The 20,388-nt window shown below is 44.3% G+C and overlaps 1 protein-coding gene across 8 annotated transcripts in view; it reads left to right on the forward strand.

The window, feature by feature from the left end:
- The window catches only part of MTOR (mechanistic target of rapamycin kinase), a 119,473-nt gene that overhangs the window by 77,668 nt on the left and 21,417 nt on the right, over positions 1-20,388 (forward strand). For all 8 annotated transcript variants that reach the window (XM_008522097.2, XM_070610818.1, XM_008522096.2 and 5 more), the window contains 8 exons: positions 2,220-2,359; positions 8,780-8,880; positions 10,664-10,779; positions 12,025-12,102; positions 12,388-12,495; positions 15,749-15,874; positions 15,972-16,103; positions 19,695-19,810. In XM_008522097.2, the coding sequence (XP_008520319.1) occupies positions 2,220-2,359; positions 8,780-8,880; positions 10,664-10,779; positions 12,025-12,102; positions 12,388-12,495; positions 15,749-15,874; positions 15,972-16,103; positions 19,695-19,810 (917 nt within the window). The remainder of the gene's footprint in view (positions 1-2,219; positions 2,360-8,779; positions 8,881-10,663; positions 10,780-12,024; positions 12,103-12,387; positions 12,496-15,748; positions 15,875-15,971; positions 16,104-19,694; positions 19,811-20,388) is intronic.

The raw sequence follows: 20,388 nt of genomic DNA on the forward strand, positions 1-20,388 counted from the left end.
TACTCTGGTTTGCCTTAATCAAGAGCCCACTGTGTTAGAGTGAAGAAAATTGTGACTACTTCAGAGACTTTTGCCTCACACAAGGGCTAGTAAATTGGACTGAAACTTTTAAGAGAATATTTTGCCATCTTGAGCACATATCTGTAACTAGACTAAGAAAGCACCTCTCCAGATGACAAAACAGAAGCGACGACATCTCATCCATCTTTGCCACAATCCTTGTTTGCAGAGGGAAGAAAGTCAGCAGAGAGGGCACTTAATGTAGTCTACCCAGACAAAGATGTCCTCTCCTTTGATATCCTTAGAGCTTTAGACCACAGTGAGTGCTGATCGAAACAAGGATTCCACAAACATCTGGTGTTCAGGTGATCTGCCAGCAGATAGTTTCTACCCCAGTGGCTCAGAGTGCCAACCTTAAATGAAAGTTCCTCCGTCTCCAAGTTCTAAAGGTGGTCATTAGCTCCAGGATTATTGCTAAACCCATGGTGGATTTTCTGTTATATTTAGGTAGCTGAATCATATTAAGCTTGACAATGGTTTGCTTTTTCTTGGCAGAGCCTGTGCTTTTTCAGCACAATTTATGTAACAGCAATCTCATTAGCATTTTGTGTGATTCATTGCTTAAACCTTATAGTTTCTGCAATCTAGTGCAATTCAAAATATCCTGCCCTGTCTCTGACCTGCTCCTTATGCTGCTCCCTCGACTTTCTGCTTGTTCATACTCAGTGTATGCCATACATTAGTTATTAGCCCCTTTTCTCTTTTCCACCCAATTTAGAAATTCAAAATGGGAAATATACCAGTGTTACTTTTTAATTTAAGAGTTTTTAATTTTACAGTCTCTTTGCAGTCACTCTTTTCTAAGTTTTCTCTTTCATATTTAGGTATAATAGAGAGGCGCTATTCTACACAGGCTTAGAAAATAAAGCTTAGATAGTTTTACCTTCCATGGAGCCAGATATGCCCATTTTGTCAAACCCCACTGCAGCTGACACTGGGGAAAGGACTGTTGTGACAGCAGCAGTAGTGCAGGGGCAGCAGAGGGGCTTGGCTCTGCTGAAAACAAGTGAGGGGAAGTAGGTACAAGCTAACAACCTAAAATAGAAATGACCTCCTTACAGAGGTTCCAGAAGAAAAGACCCTTTCAGAGTGCTTAGCAGAGTAGCTGTCAGTATATATATTACTCAAATATCAGTTTCATTTAGAAAGCAGACGAGGATAATGGGGGAAACTTAATGTGGGCCCTGCATTATATCATACAAATTCCACTGCAGAATCATTGTTGTTAAAGAAATCCCTAGAGAGGCACTACCCTGGCCTGGTAGAGAAATAGTCATTTACCAAGCTGGTGATGAAGAAGCCCAGAAGACAACTGAGGTGGAGGACAGGTGGAGGGCAGACAGAGACATAAAACAGTCCCCTGACCATTTAGAGAGCCGGACTCTGCACCTTCTAGACTGCAGCACCTCTCATTCACATGGCCAACACTGAATTTCAGCGTGGCACACCATCTGCTCGGGTAATGGAATCCATCCTTTGGCCCCTGACACTGGTAAAGCTGCCAAGTGCTGAGCAGGAGGGAACATTGGATGGGAGACTGTAGAAGAATGGGGGAAAGGTTTTCCAAAGAATTTTAAATGGTAGTGTGATATTGTATTTTAAATTATTTCCTGAAAACTTAAAAATGTATTAAAAAATGCAGAGAATCAAGAGCTTTTAAAAAGTGAGTTGTTTTCCTCCAGCAAATATGCAGATGTGGCCTGATCTTTCTGGCCCCATCAGGAAAGCAGCTGCCATCCCTGCCATGTGGCCCACCATCAGAACTCCAGCAGATCAAGGCCTTGCCATCCCGTGGGAGCTCTGGTCAGGGCTTCCTGCTGTCCCAGATGATTTCCCCTGTCCTCACATCCCTGAATGCTGGAATTCTGGTGTCCCCTGTGTCTGGGCAGGAAGTGATGCAAGGAGGATCATGGCCTGACATCTGCTCTCAGATCCCAGGATCATTCCATCAGTGTGCCAAGGAATCTGCATTTCCACCATGACCAAACATACCTCCAGATATTCTGAAGTTCGTTTCAATCAAAGCCAAGACATACTGTGATAGGTGAAGTGTTGTTATTCATTCAGCACAGCACCTTAGGAAAGAGTGTGTTGATTTAAAAATGCGCCTCCTTGTTCTCTGTGCCTCACAACAGTCCTCTTTCTTTTCCACTTGGCAGGAGATTCAGGCTACCTGGTATGAGAAACTGCATGAGTGGGAGGATGCTCTTGTAGCATATGATAAGAAAATGGACACCAACAAGGATGACCCAGAGCTGATGCTGGGCCGCATGCGCTGCCTCGAGGCCTTGGGGGAATGGTGAGCTGTGTCAGGATGATGCCAAGTGGCTGGTAGAGACATCATCTCTTTGATGTTTGGATTTGAAAGGCTTCCCCCAACAGAGTTCTCACCTAAGACTCTCATTTTTGTTTCACTTGGTATTTCCCCAGAAGTCATCTGTCACTTTGGTGTTTTTCACTTCCTGTCCTGTCTCAGTGCTAAATAGAAAGGCTCTTTTCTTCTTCTTCTTCTTCTTTTTTCTCCTTTTAACTAAACTTCGTGATGCTCTAGGACAGGACAGGCTTGGGCGTGCTCTTGGGATCTACACCTACTCCTTCCATCTGCCTCTCTACATTGACCGGCTGATGAAAATCTCATATCCTTACTCTGCAACCTTGATTTTTTTCTTTTCTTTATTAGCTCTTGCTAATGATGTTAGAAAAGAAGAACAAGTGACTCTCTTTTCAGGTGCTTCATCTTTATTGAATGCTTACTGCATGCCCAGACTATGCCAGGCTCCAGGGGACAAAAAAAGAGGTAGAGAACAAGGCCTCCCTCCACCATGAGGTTGATGAGACCAACGCATTATAGATAGTGAAGCCTGAAAGTACAGTGACAATGGTGTGAGGGGACAGCTTTGCAAGGACTGAGGTGGGGAGACAGGTGAAGGAGAATGGGGAGAGGGAAAAGGGTGTTGCAGGCAGAAGCCACCGTCACGCTTACCTGAGAACACATGCCCAGCTCTTCGTTTGGGAAGTTGTTGGGAGATGTTAAAGAAGAAATGGTCCCCATTCTGTTTTCCAGCATCAAGTGCAGTTTTTTAAAATAGTTAAAACAAAATGCCATACTACAGTTGTTAAATAGCTTAACTACAGTTAGCTTAAATAATCAAAATGCCAAACTCCGTCCCCAGGAGCAGATTATCCCAACTTTCTCTTGGACATGAGACTACAGGTCCCCCTATTCATTCATTCAGCCAGTAATTATTGAGCACTTACTCATTGCCAGTGTCTGTGCCAGGCCCCGAGAACACAGCCATGAACAAGACAAACACAGCCCCTGCCTTCCCAGAGCTTACAGGGCATACAGCCAGGCTGCTGTGATACAGAGTGATAACAGTTATAAAGGGGAAGCCCAGGGGGCTGTGGAAAATTGGAAGGGGCTCTAATCCAGGCTTGGGAGGTTCTGAAAGGCTTCCAGGAGGAAGTGATATCTAACTTGAACTTGCACAGTGAGGAGGGGTGAGCACAGTATGTTCAGGGTTCTGAAAGCTGAGCATGGCTGGAGGGTCAGATGTGATGTAAAGAGGTAAAAGGTGAGGCAGGAGAGGTGGGCAGAGGCCAAATCAGGTGGGGCTTTAGACCAAATTAGGAGTTTGGATGTAACCTGAGAGCTACTGAGAGGTCATCCAAGTATTTGGAGGGCCATGATTGATTGATTTGCGTGATAAAAAGAACCCTGTAGGAGCACATTAGGGAGTGGATTGAAGGGGCCCAGAGAGGAGATGGGGAGACCAGTTCAGAAGCCACTTGGGGAGAGGTGGTGGTGAGAAAGAGGGGAGAGTGAGGGCAGTGAGGTGCAGAGAAGGGGCTGAATCCAGAGATGTTTCGGAGGCAGCATTGACAGGATTTGGGGACTGATCAGATATGGACATGGGGCCGGGGGCGTGGGGAGGATTACAATTTGAGCTTCCAGAATGAAGGTGAGGCTGGAACACCCAGAGCTCCTCAGAGGCCAGATCAGCCCGAAGCCTAAGGTTTCCCTGAAACCAGGCCTCCCAGGAGCTGTCTAGGGGTCAGAATTCTGCAGGCCTGTGCCCTTGTGTTTGGATCTGCATATGGAACCTCTGTGCCTGAAGGCTTTTTTTCCTTTAATCAACATTCTTGTATTCATATTTTATTTTTAAAGCACTAATTTTTTTGAAAAGGTAATGTGCACATGGCACAAACTTTAGTAGTATAAAACAGTGACAGAACTGTGAAAACTGAATCTTCTCCTTGTCCACCAGCCACCCAGACTTGCAGGCACCGAGACCAGGTCCTTATGTATGTGCAAGCATGCACATTATGTGGTGTACTCTATACACTGTATTGCACCTTGGTTTTTTTCACTTAATAAATCTAGGCCACTGCTCCATATCAGTACCTTATAGATGTGGCCTTATTTTTTTAATGGCTGCATAATATTCCATCATATCTGTAAAGCTCAATCTGTTTAATATAGGCAAATTTTGATTTGTTTAGAAATTTTATACCTTGGAAAATTTTAAGAATATTGTTGGATAAAAAAGTAAAGCTACTGAAAAGAATGATCTCTTGCTTCACATACTCTTTCTGTACCTAATTACAGATATTCTTTTGGTAAACCATTGCTATTTTTATTTCTTAATATAAAGTTATTACTATATTCCTAAGATAGAAGATGTTGTGTTTGTATTGCATGAAAATTTATTGTCGATGAATTTAACCTTAGGCATTGGATCACATATATACAAATAATAGTCTAAAATTATTTGAAATTGATTTGTCTGATTTAACCATTATAAGGGAGATTCAAATGTTATTGTTTATTCCCATAATTAGCATTCGATATTGATTCACCTCAATAAAAGCTTCCTCCTTGAGGAAGCATATCCTATCAAATCTTCTTCATTAGTTTGTATGACTAAAGCTGATTTTTTTAATGTCCAACAGGTATCTAAAACTGCAGTGTCCAATATGGTAGCCACTAGCCACATTTGGCTATTTTAAAATTAAATAAAATTAATAATTCAGTCGCATTAGCCACATTTCAAATACTCAGTAGCCACATGTGGCTAGTGACTAATTTATTGAACAGTACAGATATAGAACATTTCCGTCGCTGTAGAAACTTATATTGAACCGTACTGATCTAAAGCAAAAGAAAAGCATGTTAACAAGAATTAGCTACATTATTTCAAAAACAATTTTTTCTACTTTCGAATTGGTAATCATACAACCATATATGATTAAGAGAAAGATAACATGTAAACATTTTAAAATTCAACTCTAATCAATTCCTAAAATGCTTTTCTGTCTCCCTATTGCCCTTGGATTTACATGTAAGTGTCATAGCCTGGCATCAACGTCTCTCCTGTTGTGACTCCAGCCCATTTCTCAGTGAACAGGGCCTCGTAATCTGAGCTCTGGCCAAGCTATTCACTCTTCTCCAAACCCCAGGGAATTTTTCTATCTACATTTGTTCATTCCGTTTCCTGAATTGCCTACCTCCTCCTCTGCTCCTTTTTCTACTTTTTGAGATCGTCCCCATCTTTCACAGTCCACCTGAACTGTTTCTTCCTCCTTGAAACCTTTCCTGGCCCCTTTCCCCCAATTTCCTTTCAAAATTAGAGACAGCCACTTTCCTTAGATGGGTTAAGACAGCTTGGATGTACTGGAGTAGACTTTAGATGTGATGTTGTCTAATCCCCTTGTGTGACAGTTGGGAAACTGAGGCTAATCGAGGTTGACAGAGCCTGCCTGAGTCTCCCAAGAGCAGTGATCCAGCTCTCCTGATGGTGCAGTACTCGGTCCCATCTACCTCTGATCTCTTGGGTTTCAGTTTTATAATTACCTATAAAGTACACGTGCCCAGTGATGCTGACCAAGAGATTTAAGAATGCAGCAGACCAAAAGAGATTTTTAAAAGAGATGAAAGAAGCAGAATTCTTTTCCTGACCATATGCAGGTGTCTTATATGGTTTATTCACTCAGTTCTATTTAGAGTGCAATTTCTAAATTACTTTTGCTTTGAGTATATATCCTGAACATGCCTGAGGCACTTGTTCACCACAAGTGGCAAGGAATGATCTGGGGTTACCAGTGAGCTACGACCCTAACGCTTTCTCCATGCTCATCTGCCTCCAGGAAGCTAACTACAAGACGTCGCCGCCCCCAGCCCCATGGCACACACAGCCACACCTGCAGCCACGGTGAACCTGAGTAACCCCCTTCCCAACACTGTTCCTTACGTGACCTCTGGGTCCTTAAGAACAGATTCCTCAGGAGTGAGATCATAGGCAGCCAACCACTTAGGTGTTCCAAATGAAAGAACCCTTTCTAAGGTTTTTGCAGCTGCACTAGGTTGGAAAGTCATGATCTTGGAGGACAGGCATTTTACCCAGTCCTCCCTGGTGTGAGTGAGAGGTGTCAGAAGACAGATCCTGATGTTTGCCCCTCAAAGAGTTTCCTATTTTTTATTTATTTGATTTTATTCTCCCCCCTGCCTTTGGGAGTTAGGACTCAGTCTATTCTGCTTTTTTTTTTTTAAAGACTTTATTTTTCCTTTTTCTCCCCAAAGCCCCCCGGTACTTAGTTGTGGGTCCTTCTAGTTGTGGCATGTGGGATGCCACGTCAGCATGGCTTGATGAGCAGTGCCATGTCCGCACCCAGGATCTGAACCAGCAAAACCCTGGGCCGCCGAAGCGGAGTGTGGGAACTTAGCCATTCGGCCACAGGGCCGGCCCCAATTCTCCATTTTTATTTGTAACAAATGTTGGTGGGAGAGGGACCCCACCCCTGTGTATACCAACTGGGTTCTCACAGCTGTTGACATGGCCACAGTTTGAACGTGGTGCCTGTATCACTGTCAGGTGGCCATCTTTCCAGGATGCTGCTCCTGCCCTGCTCCCCACTTTGTCTCTTGACGTAACAGTTTGTGGTGTTTCATATTGAACTTGCTCCCTGCCTCTAGATGAGAAGCAGTGCTAGATCCCCATTCTCATAGCTCAGAAATGGGTGGTCCTGACAAAAGAGCACAGAGATGCTGAATTGCCTCTGGTGGCCACCAGCTATAAAAACTTGAATTCTGGACAATGATGTAAACTGTTATGAACTCAATTTCAAAAAGAAAACAAACCTTGAATTCTGAAGTTGGAATGATCATTTGGAGATCATGTAGCTTTCTCCTATAACTCCCGGCAAAGCCCCAACAAAGACATACTGCCTAGAGTTGCTGTTCCTATGCTCTGAGCTAGTGGGTCTCAGACTGTGGCCCGTGGACCACAACATCAGCATCACCTAGAAACTTGTTAGAAATGTCCATTCTCAGGCCCCAATCCAGAGTTCCTGAATCAGAAATTCAGGGGTTGTCACCCAGCAATCTATTTGAAGGAGCCCTCCAGTGGATTATGATGCACATGACAATTTGAGAACTATTGCTCTAGGATAACCCTTAGCAGGACCCAGTAGTGAAGCTTTCTAGGTTTAGATGGCAGGACACCAACACCAAGGTTTATCCTGCTTCTGTCACTGAGCTTCGTTCAGTAAGTATATAGGGCAGGATGGCTGCCCACTTCCTCTTCCTCTTTTTGATTTTGGCTGTGTGTTAAGCTAGAATGTTTATGTCCCTGGCTCTCTTGATCACCTGTCAGAGAGACATTGAAGCTAACGACTGCCATGCCATTATGCTGGATAACGGCCCTGAGCAGTTCTTCTAAATGTGGTCACCAGTCAGCTTCTCAGGGAGCTCAAACTGGATGTCTTCAGCATTGACTGACTTCAGCATCTTTATCTCCCCCCCCACCCCCCACATCACCTTATAGTGCAGTGCAGCTCGTGTCCCATGAGGCTTCTGAGCTGGGCCACTTGGAACTCCCAATACCAAGTTAAAACATCCTGCAGCATCTCTTCCAGAAAGCAGGAAAGATTAAGGAATCTCCTCGTGGAGTCTTGAAGCTCACATGAAAGCAGAGGCTCATTTGTACACTAGCAGAGTTTTATTTCCTTTCATTCAGAAGTGGAACATGAGAGGGCAACAGTTCTAACAGTCAATAGGATGTCTCTGTTCTTGAGAGGGCTTCCACTCTCTGTGTGTGTTGGAGTCTGTTGAGCACCAATATCTCATAATTCTTACGCACACTCATGGTAATTGTGCAAAATTCTGAGAATAAGCGGCATCTGGATTTCTGGTAGATATGACCATTGTAGAGCCTTCTTTCTTCTTTGCAGATTGATTTCATTTGAGTTTCATGAGTTTCATTTCAGACTGCAACCATTTGTATAATACTTTTAAGAGCCACTTCTCCCTATAGCTTTGAGCCCAAAATTAATGTCCAGATGTGTCTTCAGATTGCTTTCTCTGTAGGCCTGCCAAGGGAGAGAGCCAGGAGTTCATTGGCATAGGAGAGAAGTTATTTAATATTTATGAAGGGAGCCAGATGTTCAGGACGTTTCACATCACGTAGAGTTAAACACAGTCCCTATCTTTGATAAATTCACTCTCAGACAAATTATGAGCCACCAGGCCCTAGAAACAACAAATTGCTGGTCACTTCTCTATTATATGACCCGATAGAAAGTGCTTTGCATTTAAAATCCCTTGGGCCCCTATCATCCAGTTCCACTGTAGCCTGCAGCTAACCTGAGGGGCTTGAGAGGAAGATGGGCAGGTTATGGAGGTGATTTCTGTTAACCCAACTGTATGATTCTTTTCCTTCAGGGGGCAGCTCCACCAGCAGTGCTGTGAAAAGTGGACCCTGGTTAATGATGAGACCCAAGCCAAGATGGCCCGGATGGCTGCTGCAGCCGCGTGGGGCTTAGGTAAGGCTTCTCTCACAGGCACTGCAGCAAGGTAGAGAGAGCGAGGCTGGGGCTTGCATTCGAAAAGTAAGACACTGGCTGCAGGTAGAGATGTCAGGTCTATAGAAGTGAGCAGTCTGTATCCACTTCCAGCTCTGCCATCTGTCCTTTCTACCTGACAATTTCAACTAACTTGTTAGATATGGGTAAAAATGACTTTTCATTGGGAAGCTAAGGGAAACAGTGAGTAAGCATCAAAATTGAGATATTTAGTGTGGTTTGTTTGTTTTTGTTTATCTTAAACAAGTTACTGGTTTATTTTTCTCTCTTATAAATGAAATCTAGAGGTAGGAATTCCCAGACTAGTATTCTGGCTCCATCACCATTAGTCTTTTCCCAAATTTCTGCTTTGAATGGGGCCTCCATTTTCAAGTCTACCTCCTGGTCCGGTATGGTTGCTGGAGCTCAACCCATCATGTCTTTATCCCAAGCAGAAATAAAGAGAGAAGATAGCTGTCTATCTCCTTTTATTTCTTAACTTTTATTATAGAACTTTCCCAACATATATAAAAGTGAAGAGAATAGTATAATGAACTGCTGTATGCCCTTCACTTTCTCTAACAATTATAAACATTTTGACAGTTTCGTTTCCTCTGTTCTCCTTGTTGCTGCCCAACGCTCATCCACCTTACTCCTACTCTTCAAGTGTTTTAAAGCAGAGACTTCCTTTTAATCCCCGCAGACAACTGTAGGTTTCTGACACCAGGCCCCAGCTGAGAGGATTACTAATGTCTGTTCCAGAGGTGTTCTCAATAAGAGAGGAAAGGGTCCATAGTATATCCCAGGTGAAAAGCTTCACCTGTGGAGTCCAGAGAAAGTTTCCATAACCTTCCATCTCCGTTCTATACCTCTTGAGTCACAGAGTTTATATCCTTTCCTTTCATGAGCTCTGGCCTGGATCCGGAAACATTTTTCAAAAACAAATTGCTTCCTGAAGAGTCATCGTTTAGTGTTTGCCTTTGCCCAGAGGCATAGAGAATGGATGAGCTGGTGGTCTGGAGTGAAAGACAGGAAAAATGTCCTGTAGGATTGGCAGCCCTGCGGTTTCCAGCTAATGAGGCTGATATCTTTCCTGCAGATGGTCTTGGAAATCCTGGCATGTGATACATGCTCACCCCACCAGGGGAAGTGAATCTCTCTTCCTGGATGCAGCCATTTCCCCAGTCTGCCATGATACAGAGACTACTGTGCTATGACCCAGCCCATCTTTCTGTTATAACAGTCTCTTAAAATATTTATCTCCTCTCTTCTGAGGCAGAGGTACTGCCAGAGTGAGGCAGGCAAGCTATCTGTCTGATCCTGTCCCCTGTCTGGGTAATGGCCATTTTCAATTGTATAGGGGAAAATGTAACTTCCATTGTACCATTGAACTGCGAGGTGCTTCACTAGTAGGGAATAAAGCTGTTCCATCTCACCTAGAGCGTTCTCTAGGTTAATGAGGTGCTGCATTAAACCCTCTTGACATGCAGGCTATGCACTCTGCAGTTTCTCCCATCATTCATGGCGCTCTCTGGGGCAGCAATGGAGTCCTGTGTTTGGAAGACAGAAGTGGCTTTTTTTGTTAAATTGGCTTGCTCGCCCCACAGAGCACAGCGGGTCTCTGCAGGATTTTGATACATCAGGCTCAAGTTTGTCTTGTTTGAACCCAAGCTAAATGCAAGTAACAGTGACAAGGCCTATTTGAGATGCTGCCTTTAGCCCACAAGCTGACTGCTCTAATGCTTTTCTGTGTGTGTGTGTGTAGGTCAGTGGGACAGCATGGAAGAGTACACCTGTATGATCCCTCGGGACACCCACGATGGGGCATTTTATAGGGCTGTGCTGGCACTACATCAGGACCTCTTCTCCTTGGCACAACAGGTAAAAACCTATGTGTACCCAGACCATCTAGCAAAGAAAAGGTGATTCTTCGTAGTCGTGTCAGCTCCTAGGCACACGGTGCCTGTGCAGACAGGCCGTTGTGCTTCAGCTCTGGCGCTTGGCTCTGTGAGCTCCTTAGAATGGCTTCGGAGCACAATACTCAGTATGAATAAGACTGCCAGCATGCCAGCCAGGGCCGCTTTCTAGTCTGAGAGGGACAGATGTGTTCTGGAAGTTACCATTTAGATTGCTTTTGAAATTGGCTTCTTGTGTCATCACTGCATCCTTTTTGCCACCTTGCCTTAGCGTTCCTTGAAGTAGAGAGAAAATGTTTCACCAAAGGAGGATATGGAGAGCAGCAGTGCCCCCTCTGCAGCTGAAATCAGTCCCCAGGTCCTTCTGGCTATGCAGGTGTGTCATACATTGATCACCTTCTGGGAAAGCTAGCACTTTATTTGAAAATCCTGTGCTGACTTGCAGGGTGAAATAATAAAGCAATCACATCCACTCTGTCAGGCACTAGACTATCTTGATTGAGGTGCTTGGGTAAATGACCTGAGCGCTTAAGGGACGAAGACACAGTAATTAACCTTAAACATTCAAAAAAGGAAAAGCTCCGCATGAAGGGTTTTTAATTGATGAAACAGAGAAGACCCGAACTGCAGTCCTGTGGCCATCCCTGGGGCTCCAATTTACATGATGAGAACTGAGACGTGGGCCATCCATGCCACAGGCGCAAAAGCTCCCATTTACATGGAGATTGGGCATCCGTCTGCCAATCATAGAGGCACTCTCTCATGAGGACAAGATGCTTGGAAGCCAGGGACAACCACCTGGAGTCATTCGGGTGTTTCCACAGTCTCTTTTCACAAACATCCCCAGCAAGGAAAAGTTGAAAGAAGGTAGATCCCCAAGCTGTTCTCTTGAGATGCAAGAACGCTGTGATTCTGTTTCTAAGCACGTATTTCCCCTCACTTGTTGCCCAAGATTTGGGGTGTTAACATAGATCTATGTTAAGATTTTGGCTGCCATACATTAGTATCTTTTCTGAAAAATTAGATAATGCTCTTCTCTAGCCATTCAGTTCTGGGAGGTTTCTTCCCTTCTTTGGTGAATTTTTCTCTTCATCACTGGAATTTAAGTGAAAGAGAGAACTTCTGCAGCTACCTGGGAAGCTTGAAAATAACAACTACCCTCAGCTCCCAAGTCCACAGCTCAGTCCAGGGTTCTCCTTTTCTCATGTAGTGCATCGACAAAGCCAGAGACCTGCTGGATGCTGAGTTAACCGCTATGGCAGGAGAGAGCTACAGTCGGGCATATGGGGTGAGTGTCGAATAGTCTGCACACGGTTGTTTTAGAGGTCCATTTCAGTTCATTTTTCAGAGCTACAGTCGGGCATATGGGGTGAGTGTCGAATAGTCTGCACACGGTTGTTTTAGAGGTCCATTTCAGTTCATTTTTCAGAGTGGGCTGCTGAGGACTCACAGGCTGCTGCGAACTTGGCTGTGTGTTCTCAGCAGATACCCTGTCCTCGGAGTGATTGAAGTGAATCCTGGCTTTTGGATTGTTCGCGCAGTGTTAAGATGGAATGTGATTTGCTTCCATCAGGCCATGGTTTCTTGCCACATGCTCTCTGAGCTGGAGGAGGTTATCCAGTACAAACTTGTCCCCGAGCGACGAGAGATCATCCGCCAGATCTGGTGGGAGAGACTGCAGGTGAGCTTCATAGAAAACCCGGCTTATCTCACCCAGCCATCTCTCCCCTCATCTTGCTCAGCATGCGCTTCCTGCATCCCCACAGAGGCTGGTTTGCATTCAAAGCAAAACACTCAAAGCCTTTTCACCTAAACCTTTAGCTGTGAGAGAATGACCAATTTTCCAGCCTTCATTTTCCCTTGTCTAGGAATAAAAGAAAATGTCTTTGGTAAGTGACACTTATGGCCAGCCAATTGAGAATCTTAACCTCAAAATTGGTGGTTCTCCCCTTTAGCTGCACAGTAGAATGACCTGGAGAGCTTTTAAAAATCCAGATACCCAGGCCACTTCCCAGACCAAATAAGTCAAAATTTCTGGGGATAGACCCAGGATCAGTATCTTTTCAGCCTCCCCAGATGATTCCAGTATGTAGCCGACGCTGAGAACCACTGCTCTAAATCCACTTACTGGCTGCTTGCATTCCTTTATTTAAATTGGGTTGCCTGATGTTCTCATTTACCAACTCCTGCCGTTTACGATTCCGCAGGTCATAATCGTCCCTTGATTTCTATTCAGACTTTTTTTCTACTGAAGTTTTCCCTCAGAGACAAACTTTTCCAAGTGCTCCATCAATGTTTTTATTGTACATTCTGATCATTTTATCATGAGGAGCTGTCAATTCCAGGATCTGGGAGTCAGCAGTCTTAAGTGTCCTTGGAAAGGACACGTCTCCCAGATTCCTTGCATAGGTAGGAGGGGAAGTTCACTAGCAAAGGAGAGAAAGCCTTCACAGCTCCAGAAGCCGCTTGTCCCCCTGCTTGTCGTAATCAACCTCCTCAATTTTAAACTGTTTCCTCTTGGCCCAATCCGTAGCTAATTCCAAATTCTGGTCGCCAGACCAATCAAGGTTTGTGCTTCCAGGCTTTTCAGTAGGCTGTGGCTCCAAGTTGCATTCCAGTCTAGGAAGCTCAGGGCACATTCCACTGGAAAGGAAACATCAGCGGGCAAAGGATTGTCTATGAATATGGTCGTTTATGCTCTGAAACCAGCACATACAGTTCTTTCACATGTTTTATTAGCAATTATGAAATGCCCAGTGAGTGTTTTGATGGAAAATTGTCTATTGGACACCAGAAAAAAATTCCACAAAGCAAGCATTTCCCACTTGACTTGTACACACCCCAGTTTCTTAAGTGCCTGTAATGGGGTGAAGAATTTCCAAATCAGAGTTCTGATGAATCTTCTGCCGTTCCAACAAGGGGTACTTTATCCAAAGAAAGACTTGGAAGGTGGGTGGATTAAATGAGTCTTAGGGAAGGGAGACCTATGTCTGACTTTACTGTGTCCAAGATACCACCATCATCTTAAGCCTTCGTGACTTTCCTATCTTGAGACAGCAAGATGCTTTTTGGCTTACAGGGGGCCAAATTATTTCAGCGTCTGGGAGAAACTAGCAAATGTTGAGAAGTCACCGAAGCGATCACTCAGTGTACTTTTTTCTGTTTTTCTAACTTTCCAAAACACTATTGTCACACTTAATGGGATGGAGAGACATGGTCCAAGGCCCGAAAATAAAACTTTAAGTTTGAGGTAGAAATTTGGCTTTCATGAATGGCTTGCTGTCAAAATATTCAATGAACTGCCTAGGCTGGAAGACTGCTGTTTTGTGTTCGAGTCATCTAAATTGAAATCCCCAGCTAGTTTCTCTTATGGGGCAGTTTGAGAGGTCAGCCTTACTTGCATTGGGTCTCTTCTTGCCTTGGGTTCTTTATTCAGGCTCATACTGCATCCTGTCATGTTTAAAAGCCCACGACCATTGTTCCTAGACTTTTAGACTTGTCTCCATGGAGGACAGCTTGTTTGGTTTCATGGAATTCACTGATGAAGTGATAGAGCTTAGGGCCGGCCCGGTGACGCAGCGGTTAAGTGCGCCCGTTTTGCTTCTCGGAGGACCAGGGTTCGCCAGTTCGGATCCCAGGTGTGGACATGGCACCACTTGGGAAAAAGCCATGCTGTGGTAGGCGTCCCACATATAAAGTAGAGGAAGATGGGCATGGATGTTAGCTCAGGGCCAGTCTTCCTCAGCAAAAAGAGGAGGATTGGCAGTAGTTAGCTCAGGGCTAGTCTTCCTCCAAAAAAAAAAAGTGATAGAGCTCAAAAACCGTCTTCCCTGGTGGTTTATCTCTGGAGTCTGGCATCTTATCAGCGAAGGTGGGAAAGGAGAGGCTCACTTTACTCTAAGTAGTCTTTTGATACAAAACTAGCTTATCCCCTTTGATAGCAACTAATTCACTCTATTTTTTTTTTGATTAGAAAGAATTTAGGGTCCGCCCCATGGCCGAGTGGTTAAGTTTGCACACTCTGCTTTGGCGGCCCAGGGTTTCAGCAGTTCAGATCCTGGGCGCGGACATGGCACTGCTCGTCAGGACACGCTGAGGTGGCATCCCACATACCATAACTAGAAGGACCCACAACTGAAAAAAAATTATACAACTATGTACCAGGGGGATTTAGAGGGGAAAAAAGCAGGGAAAAAAAAAAAGATTGGCAACAGTTGTTAGCTCAGGTGCCAATCTTTAAAAAAAATTAAAAATAAAAATGAAAAGACTTCGTATGTGTGAATGAATGAGGCACTTCCTCTCCTACATGCAGGTTTTGGTCTGAGGCAAATAAAAATGAAGAGGAGAGAATCTAAGCAAGGCCAAAAGTCTTAGTGCATGTTTAGGCTCTCATTTCAGAAATATAAATGCCGCCAACTCACAGACAACATCATTTGAAAATTTAATTATTTAAACTTCTTTTCTACTTAGTTTTTTGAATTTTGAATGATCCATTTTAAATTTAATTTCTTTGTTAGTGAAAGTCATCTTCAACCAGAGACACTGAAGCAAAAAATTAAAGTTGAAAATGTATTATTTACAATCCAGAAAAGAAATTTAAATCATTTAATTCATTTAACCCTCACCATAGCCTTGTGAAGTTGGTGCTATTTTTGTCCCATTTTACAGATCAGTTACAGGGAAGTTAAATAACTTGTCCGAAGTCACAGATGGTAAGTGGCAGAGCTAGGATTCAAGCTCCAGAGTCCGCGTTCTGCTGCTTCTTGAGTGTTGAGAAATTTCTAAGGCGTGTTTCATTCACAGCACCCTTCACCTGAGAAAGTCAAGATCATAAAAATGAATCTCTTTTTGTTTCGGGGTGGGTTTCTCTGTTGCTTGCAGGGTGTTAAGATACAGCAAAGGACATATCTAATCCTCACTTCTGAATGTTTCAGGGCTGCCAGCGTATTGTGGAGGACTGGCAGAAAATCCTTATGGTGCGCTCCCTTGTGGTCAGCCCTCATGAGGACATGAGGACCTGGCTCAAGTATGCAAGCCTATGTGGCAAGAGTGGCAGGCTGGTGAGCAACCTGCAACACACAGGTGGGGTGGGAGGCTGAGGAGGGAATGGTGCTCCCGGGCCGCTTCTGTTTATACCCTCACCTCTCTTGTTTTAAGGCTCTTGCTCATAAAACCTTAGTGTTGCTCCTGGGAGTTGATCCATCTCGGCAACTTGACCATCCTCTGCCAACAGTTCATCCTCAGGTGACCTACGCCTACATGAAAAACATGTGGAAGAGTGCTCGCAAGGTCTGTATCTGAACCCACCCAACAATAGACTGTTTCTCTAGAATGCCCACCCAATCTGCTTCTCACTGCCTCCTGAGTGCCTGAAAGGAAGTAGCATCCAAACCACCATGTCAGGGAATTTGCTCCTGTTAGGAAGCTATTTGGACTGATTTCAAAAAATGAATCATATTTGAGGAGATGCACATACACCATTGATAAAACCAGTGGGTATAATCAGAGTTATTTTTATTAGCAGCCAGAATGTGCTGGAATTCAGAAAAAGCACAATTTCTGCCCTGTAAGAGAAGATGGGCTGTTCAGTACCCCCAAAAAATAGCATATTTGTGAAAACACAGACTGGAACTTTCACAAGACCGATTTGGTTTTTCAGACTTCTTGTCTACTTTCCTATCATCAATTTGGGATTCAAAAACAACAACACCCAGAGTGTAATGCTGAAACCAGTAGGGAAAGTCATCTTGAAGCCAGTATAGAATTCCTCTTACTTTATTTACAGAGAGGTCCTTGGGAAATAGCTGTGGCTCCTCGTGGGGCTTTTTTGTTTTTATTTTTTTAAACGATCTTCCTGGATGATGGTGATGATTAACAAAAAGTAGGCCCTGGAGGCAAAATCAGCACCTGCTTTGGCTCCCCTCTCATCATCCTTACCAAACAGAGGAGGGAGTCCCAGCTCTCCTTCTCTCCCTGTTGTGGTCCCCACAGTGGTGCCTGAGATGAGAAAGGAATGCGGAGCAGCCCCTGGAGCCACGGCCCTGGACAGATGTGATAGAAGAGCAGTTGTGTCCCTGCTGAAGGCATGCTTGGGAGGGCCTTGGACTGTGTCTAGAAATTGACATCTTTTGGAAATGGTTGACTCTGTGACTGTGAATGCCACCCACAAGTGGGGTCAACAGCCCTGCACCCAGGCACTGGGTCTTTGACTGGGGTTTACCTCGATAGTAATGGCCCAAGTTTCCTTCTCCAAATGTGCTGTTTGGGTTTTTTTTTTCTTTTGTTGTTGCTTTTGGGGGTTTTGTTTTATTTTGTTATAGTCTCTGTAAACCTCCTAGGCCAAAGTAGTTCTGATTCAAAGCCTGACCTTCCTCCAGGCAAATGAGGAAAACAGAAGGTGCTGGATCTGAATATAGTCTGGTTTCCTTCCTATGTATAGCCTCCAAGACTTTGAGTGTCTTGCCGAAGGTAGGCAGAGGAGCCTTTTGGCTAATATCTCAGCCAAGGAGTGGTTTCTTTCAACATATGACCACAAGTTGGCCTGTGATTATAGCCACAGATTATAGCCTTTTCTTAGGAGCCCGAATTCTGATGGGGGACCATAAAACCACATGGATTAAGAACTTAGAAAGCTATTTAAAGTTTTCTGAACTTCAAGTCCAGAGCTAGAGATTTCACATTTTCAGAAGAGTTCAGGAGCTACCCAAAGAAAACCAACTGCTTAATAATAATTGTGCTATGGATCAAGTCACTTTAGTTCTCTGAGCTTTATCTTCCTCCACTATAAACAAGGATTGTACTCTCTGCCTTGCGTAAGGCAGATGAAAGTTCTGTGAGAAAAGCAGACCCTATTCAGCAGGAAGGCATCAGGCAGTGTTTTCTTAGATTGAAACACTTCACAGAATCTAGAGACAGGCTGGTCCTTCTGTGAAATTTCACTAAGTCAAGAACATCGTTCTTGCCCACCAACCACCCAGGCCATCAGGACCCAGGACTACTATGCCCAGCTTAAACTCCAGGCCTGAGAGAAGCCGCTTCCACAAGGGACCAGTCCTGCATCTATAAGAAGAAAGAATCATTTTTTCCCCTCCTCACTTACTAGGGATGGAGAAAAGGAGTTTTTAACAGAACGTTTTCAATTCCTTGAAAATAAGTCGCCTCCGTGCCAGAGAGTAGGAAGGTAGATTGTCCCCTGCTGGGTAAACTTACCAAACTTAGTAGCGGGCTTTGGATTGAAACTAATACCCAGCCTCCCTGGTTTGGGCCATTTATTTTTTGTTCAGCACGTTATTGAGTCTCTCGAAAAGAGTTTAAATGCTTTTCTGGACTGTCAGTGGCACATGGCTTGCAGGCTCTGGAAGCACCCGGCATCAGAGCCCCTGGTTCCATCCTCACCTGTGTGACGTGCACACAAATCACCTGGGGTTGTCAGTCACCTGTTTAGTGATTGATCTTTTTATTACTGCTTCTCAGTTCTTCTTTTTCTTTCTAATCAGATTTAAGTCTGGTCAGTGTAGTTCTCATAGAAGAAAAATTAAAGGAACATATATCACTTCCCAGGTGTAGGATGCTAATGTAGTTCATTTTTCAAAGCCAGTGGTGAATAGCAGGATTCTGTGAAGGCAGATGTCTGAGGCAGAGAGGTGTCCTGTTAATAACTGTGGGGAAATCTTTGTGTCTGCCCTGTCCTCATACATGGATTAGCTGCCTGATAAATTGTTTGTCACATCATTCCGGCTCTGGGTCAAGCCCTTTTTCTTAGTGCCAATTAATTCCTTATGTGGAAAAGTAGTTGAGGTTGGTCCTGGCCCCCAAAACCAGGGAGTTTCATTTTCCTTCAAGGCCATCATCACTGACGTATTCCTGTTAAAAAAAAAAAAAAAAGACTTTTATATGATTTACTATAAGGAGACTGTTCTGAACTCATTTGAAGTGTTGATTTTTTTCCCTCCTTTTCTGCAGCAAAGAACACTTAGCCTCTTTTTCGTATTCTCTCACATCCGTTTCCCATCCAGTGTTGTTGGAGTTAGAGTTCACCATTTTTTCCATTTGAGCTTTTGATGTTTGTATGCTTTATCTGTCTTCCATCCTTAAAGCCCATTGAAAATAGTGCAGACTCCGTTTCAAGATACTGGTGTGTCTGGATGTGGCTGGCTTAGACAAATGTCTTGTAACTTACTCCCAGATCTCTGACCCTATGTCTCTACTCTTCCCAACCAAAATGCCTTCTGCTTACTTTGTATAAAATCCCATAGTGTAAATATATCTACCTGCTTGAGGATGCTCTGAAGATTTTGCTCCTAAGCCACCCTATTCAACTAGATGTCTGCTTAGCTAGTGACGTCTCCCATTTCCACTTGGATGTGTGAGGGGCTTCACCCATCTCTGGGTTCTTATTTGGATACTAAGAGTTCTATTAGATTTTTTAAACTGTAGTTTTTGCTATGCTGCAGTGTCCAAGGTACCATAGTGTTTTAAACAAATACTCAAGTTTTACTAGCCTGAAACAATTTCCCATAAGCCTAATTTCCCCCACGGCAATGTGTTGATAGTAAAGTAAGCAGTTGTTTCAGGTTACTTCTATGAATTGTTATTTGGGGTAGCCAGGCAAGTAGCTTTTCCAAGGCTTATTAAACTAGTAATTACAGTTGGCAAAGGAGAGCTGAGACTTGAGTTGAAAAAATATGAATCTTCTTGAAAAGCCCAGCCATCTCCCAGCATCACACCCTGGTCCTCTATCCTGCAGGGTCCTCACCGTGTGTTCTTGGGTGTTCTGTTTAGAGAAGGGTTGGTTCACATGCCTGTTAGATGAACAGTGGTTTCTTTCCCCTGAGGTTGGGCCACGTGCCAAGTGCTCCCTGTGCATTTGTCCTACTACAGATCGATGCCTTCCAGCACATGCAGCACTTTGTTCAGACCATGCAGCAGCAGGCCCAGCACGCCATTGCTACTGAGGACCAGCAGCACAAGCAAGAGCTGCACAAGCTCATGGCCCGGTGAGGTTCCCACTGGCCAGGGCCAGTCACATTCTATCCCTGCCATGGCAGCAACCTCTGCAGCAAGGGGAATGGTCAAGGTTCCTTGGGCAGCCAGTGGCTTATAGCTCTCTCACCCTTCCTGTAGGGATCCCAGGCAGCCATCAAACCGTGCCACTCCAAAGTCTCTGCCACTTCTTTTCCCAGGATTCAGCAGCCCAAGAGCACCCATGAGCTGTTCTCCTCCTGGTGTCTGGCTTTAGAGTTTTCAAATGCCAGATGTACTGCTAATTGATGTGTGACTTTAGATAAGTTACTTAACCTCTCAGTGACTCAGTTTCCTCATCAGATAAAAAGGGAATAGTTGGGGAACCGGCCTGGTGGCGTAATGGTTAAGTTCACCCAGTCCACTTCAGTGGCCCAGGGTCTGCAGGTTCGGATCCTGAGTGCGGACCTACACACTGCTCATCAAGCCATGCTGTGGCAGCATCCCATATACAAAGTAGAGGAAGATTGGCACAGATGTTAGCTCAGCGACAATCTTCCTCAAGCAAAAAGAGGAAGATTAGCAACAGATGTTAGCTCAGGGCCAATCTTCC

Source organism: Equus przewalskii, chromosome 2 (assembly GCF_037783145.1).
Source record: "Equus przewalskii isolate Varuska chromosome 2, EquPr2, whole genome shotgun sequence".
Lineage (NCBI taxonomy): Eukaryota > Metazoa > Chordata > Mammalia > Perissodactyla > Equidae > Equus > Equus przewalskii.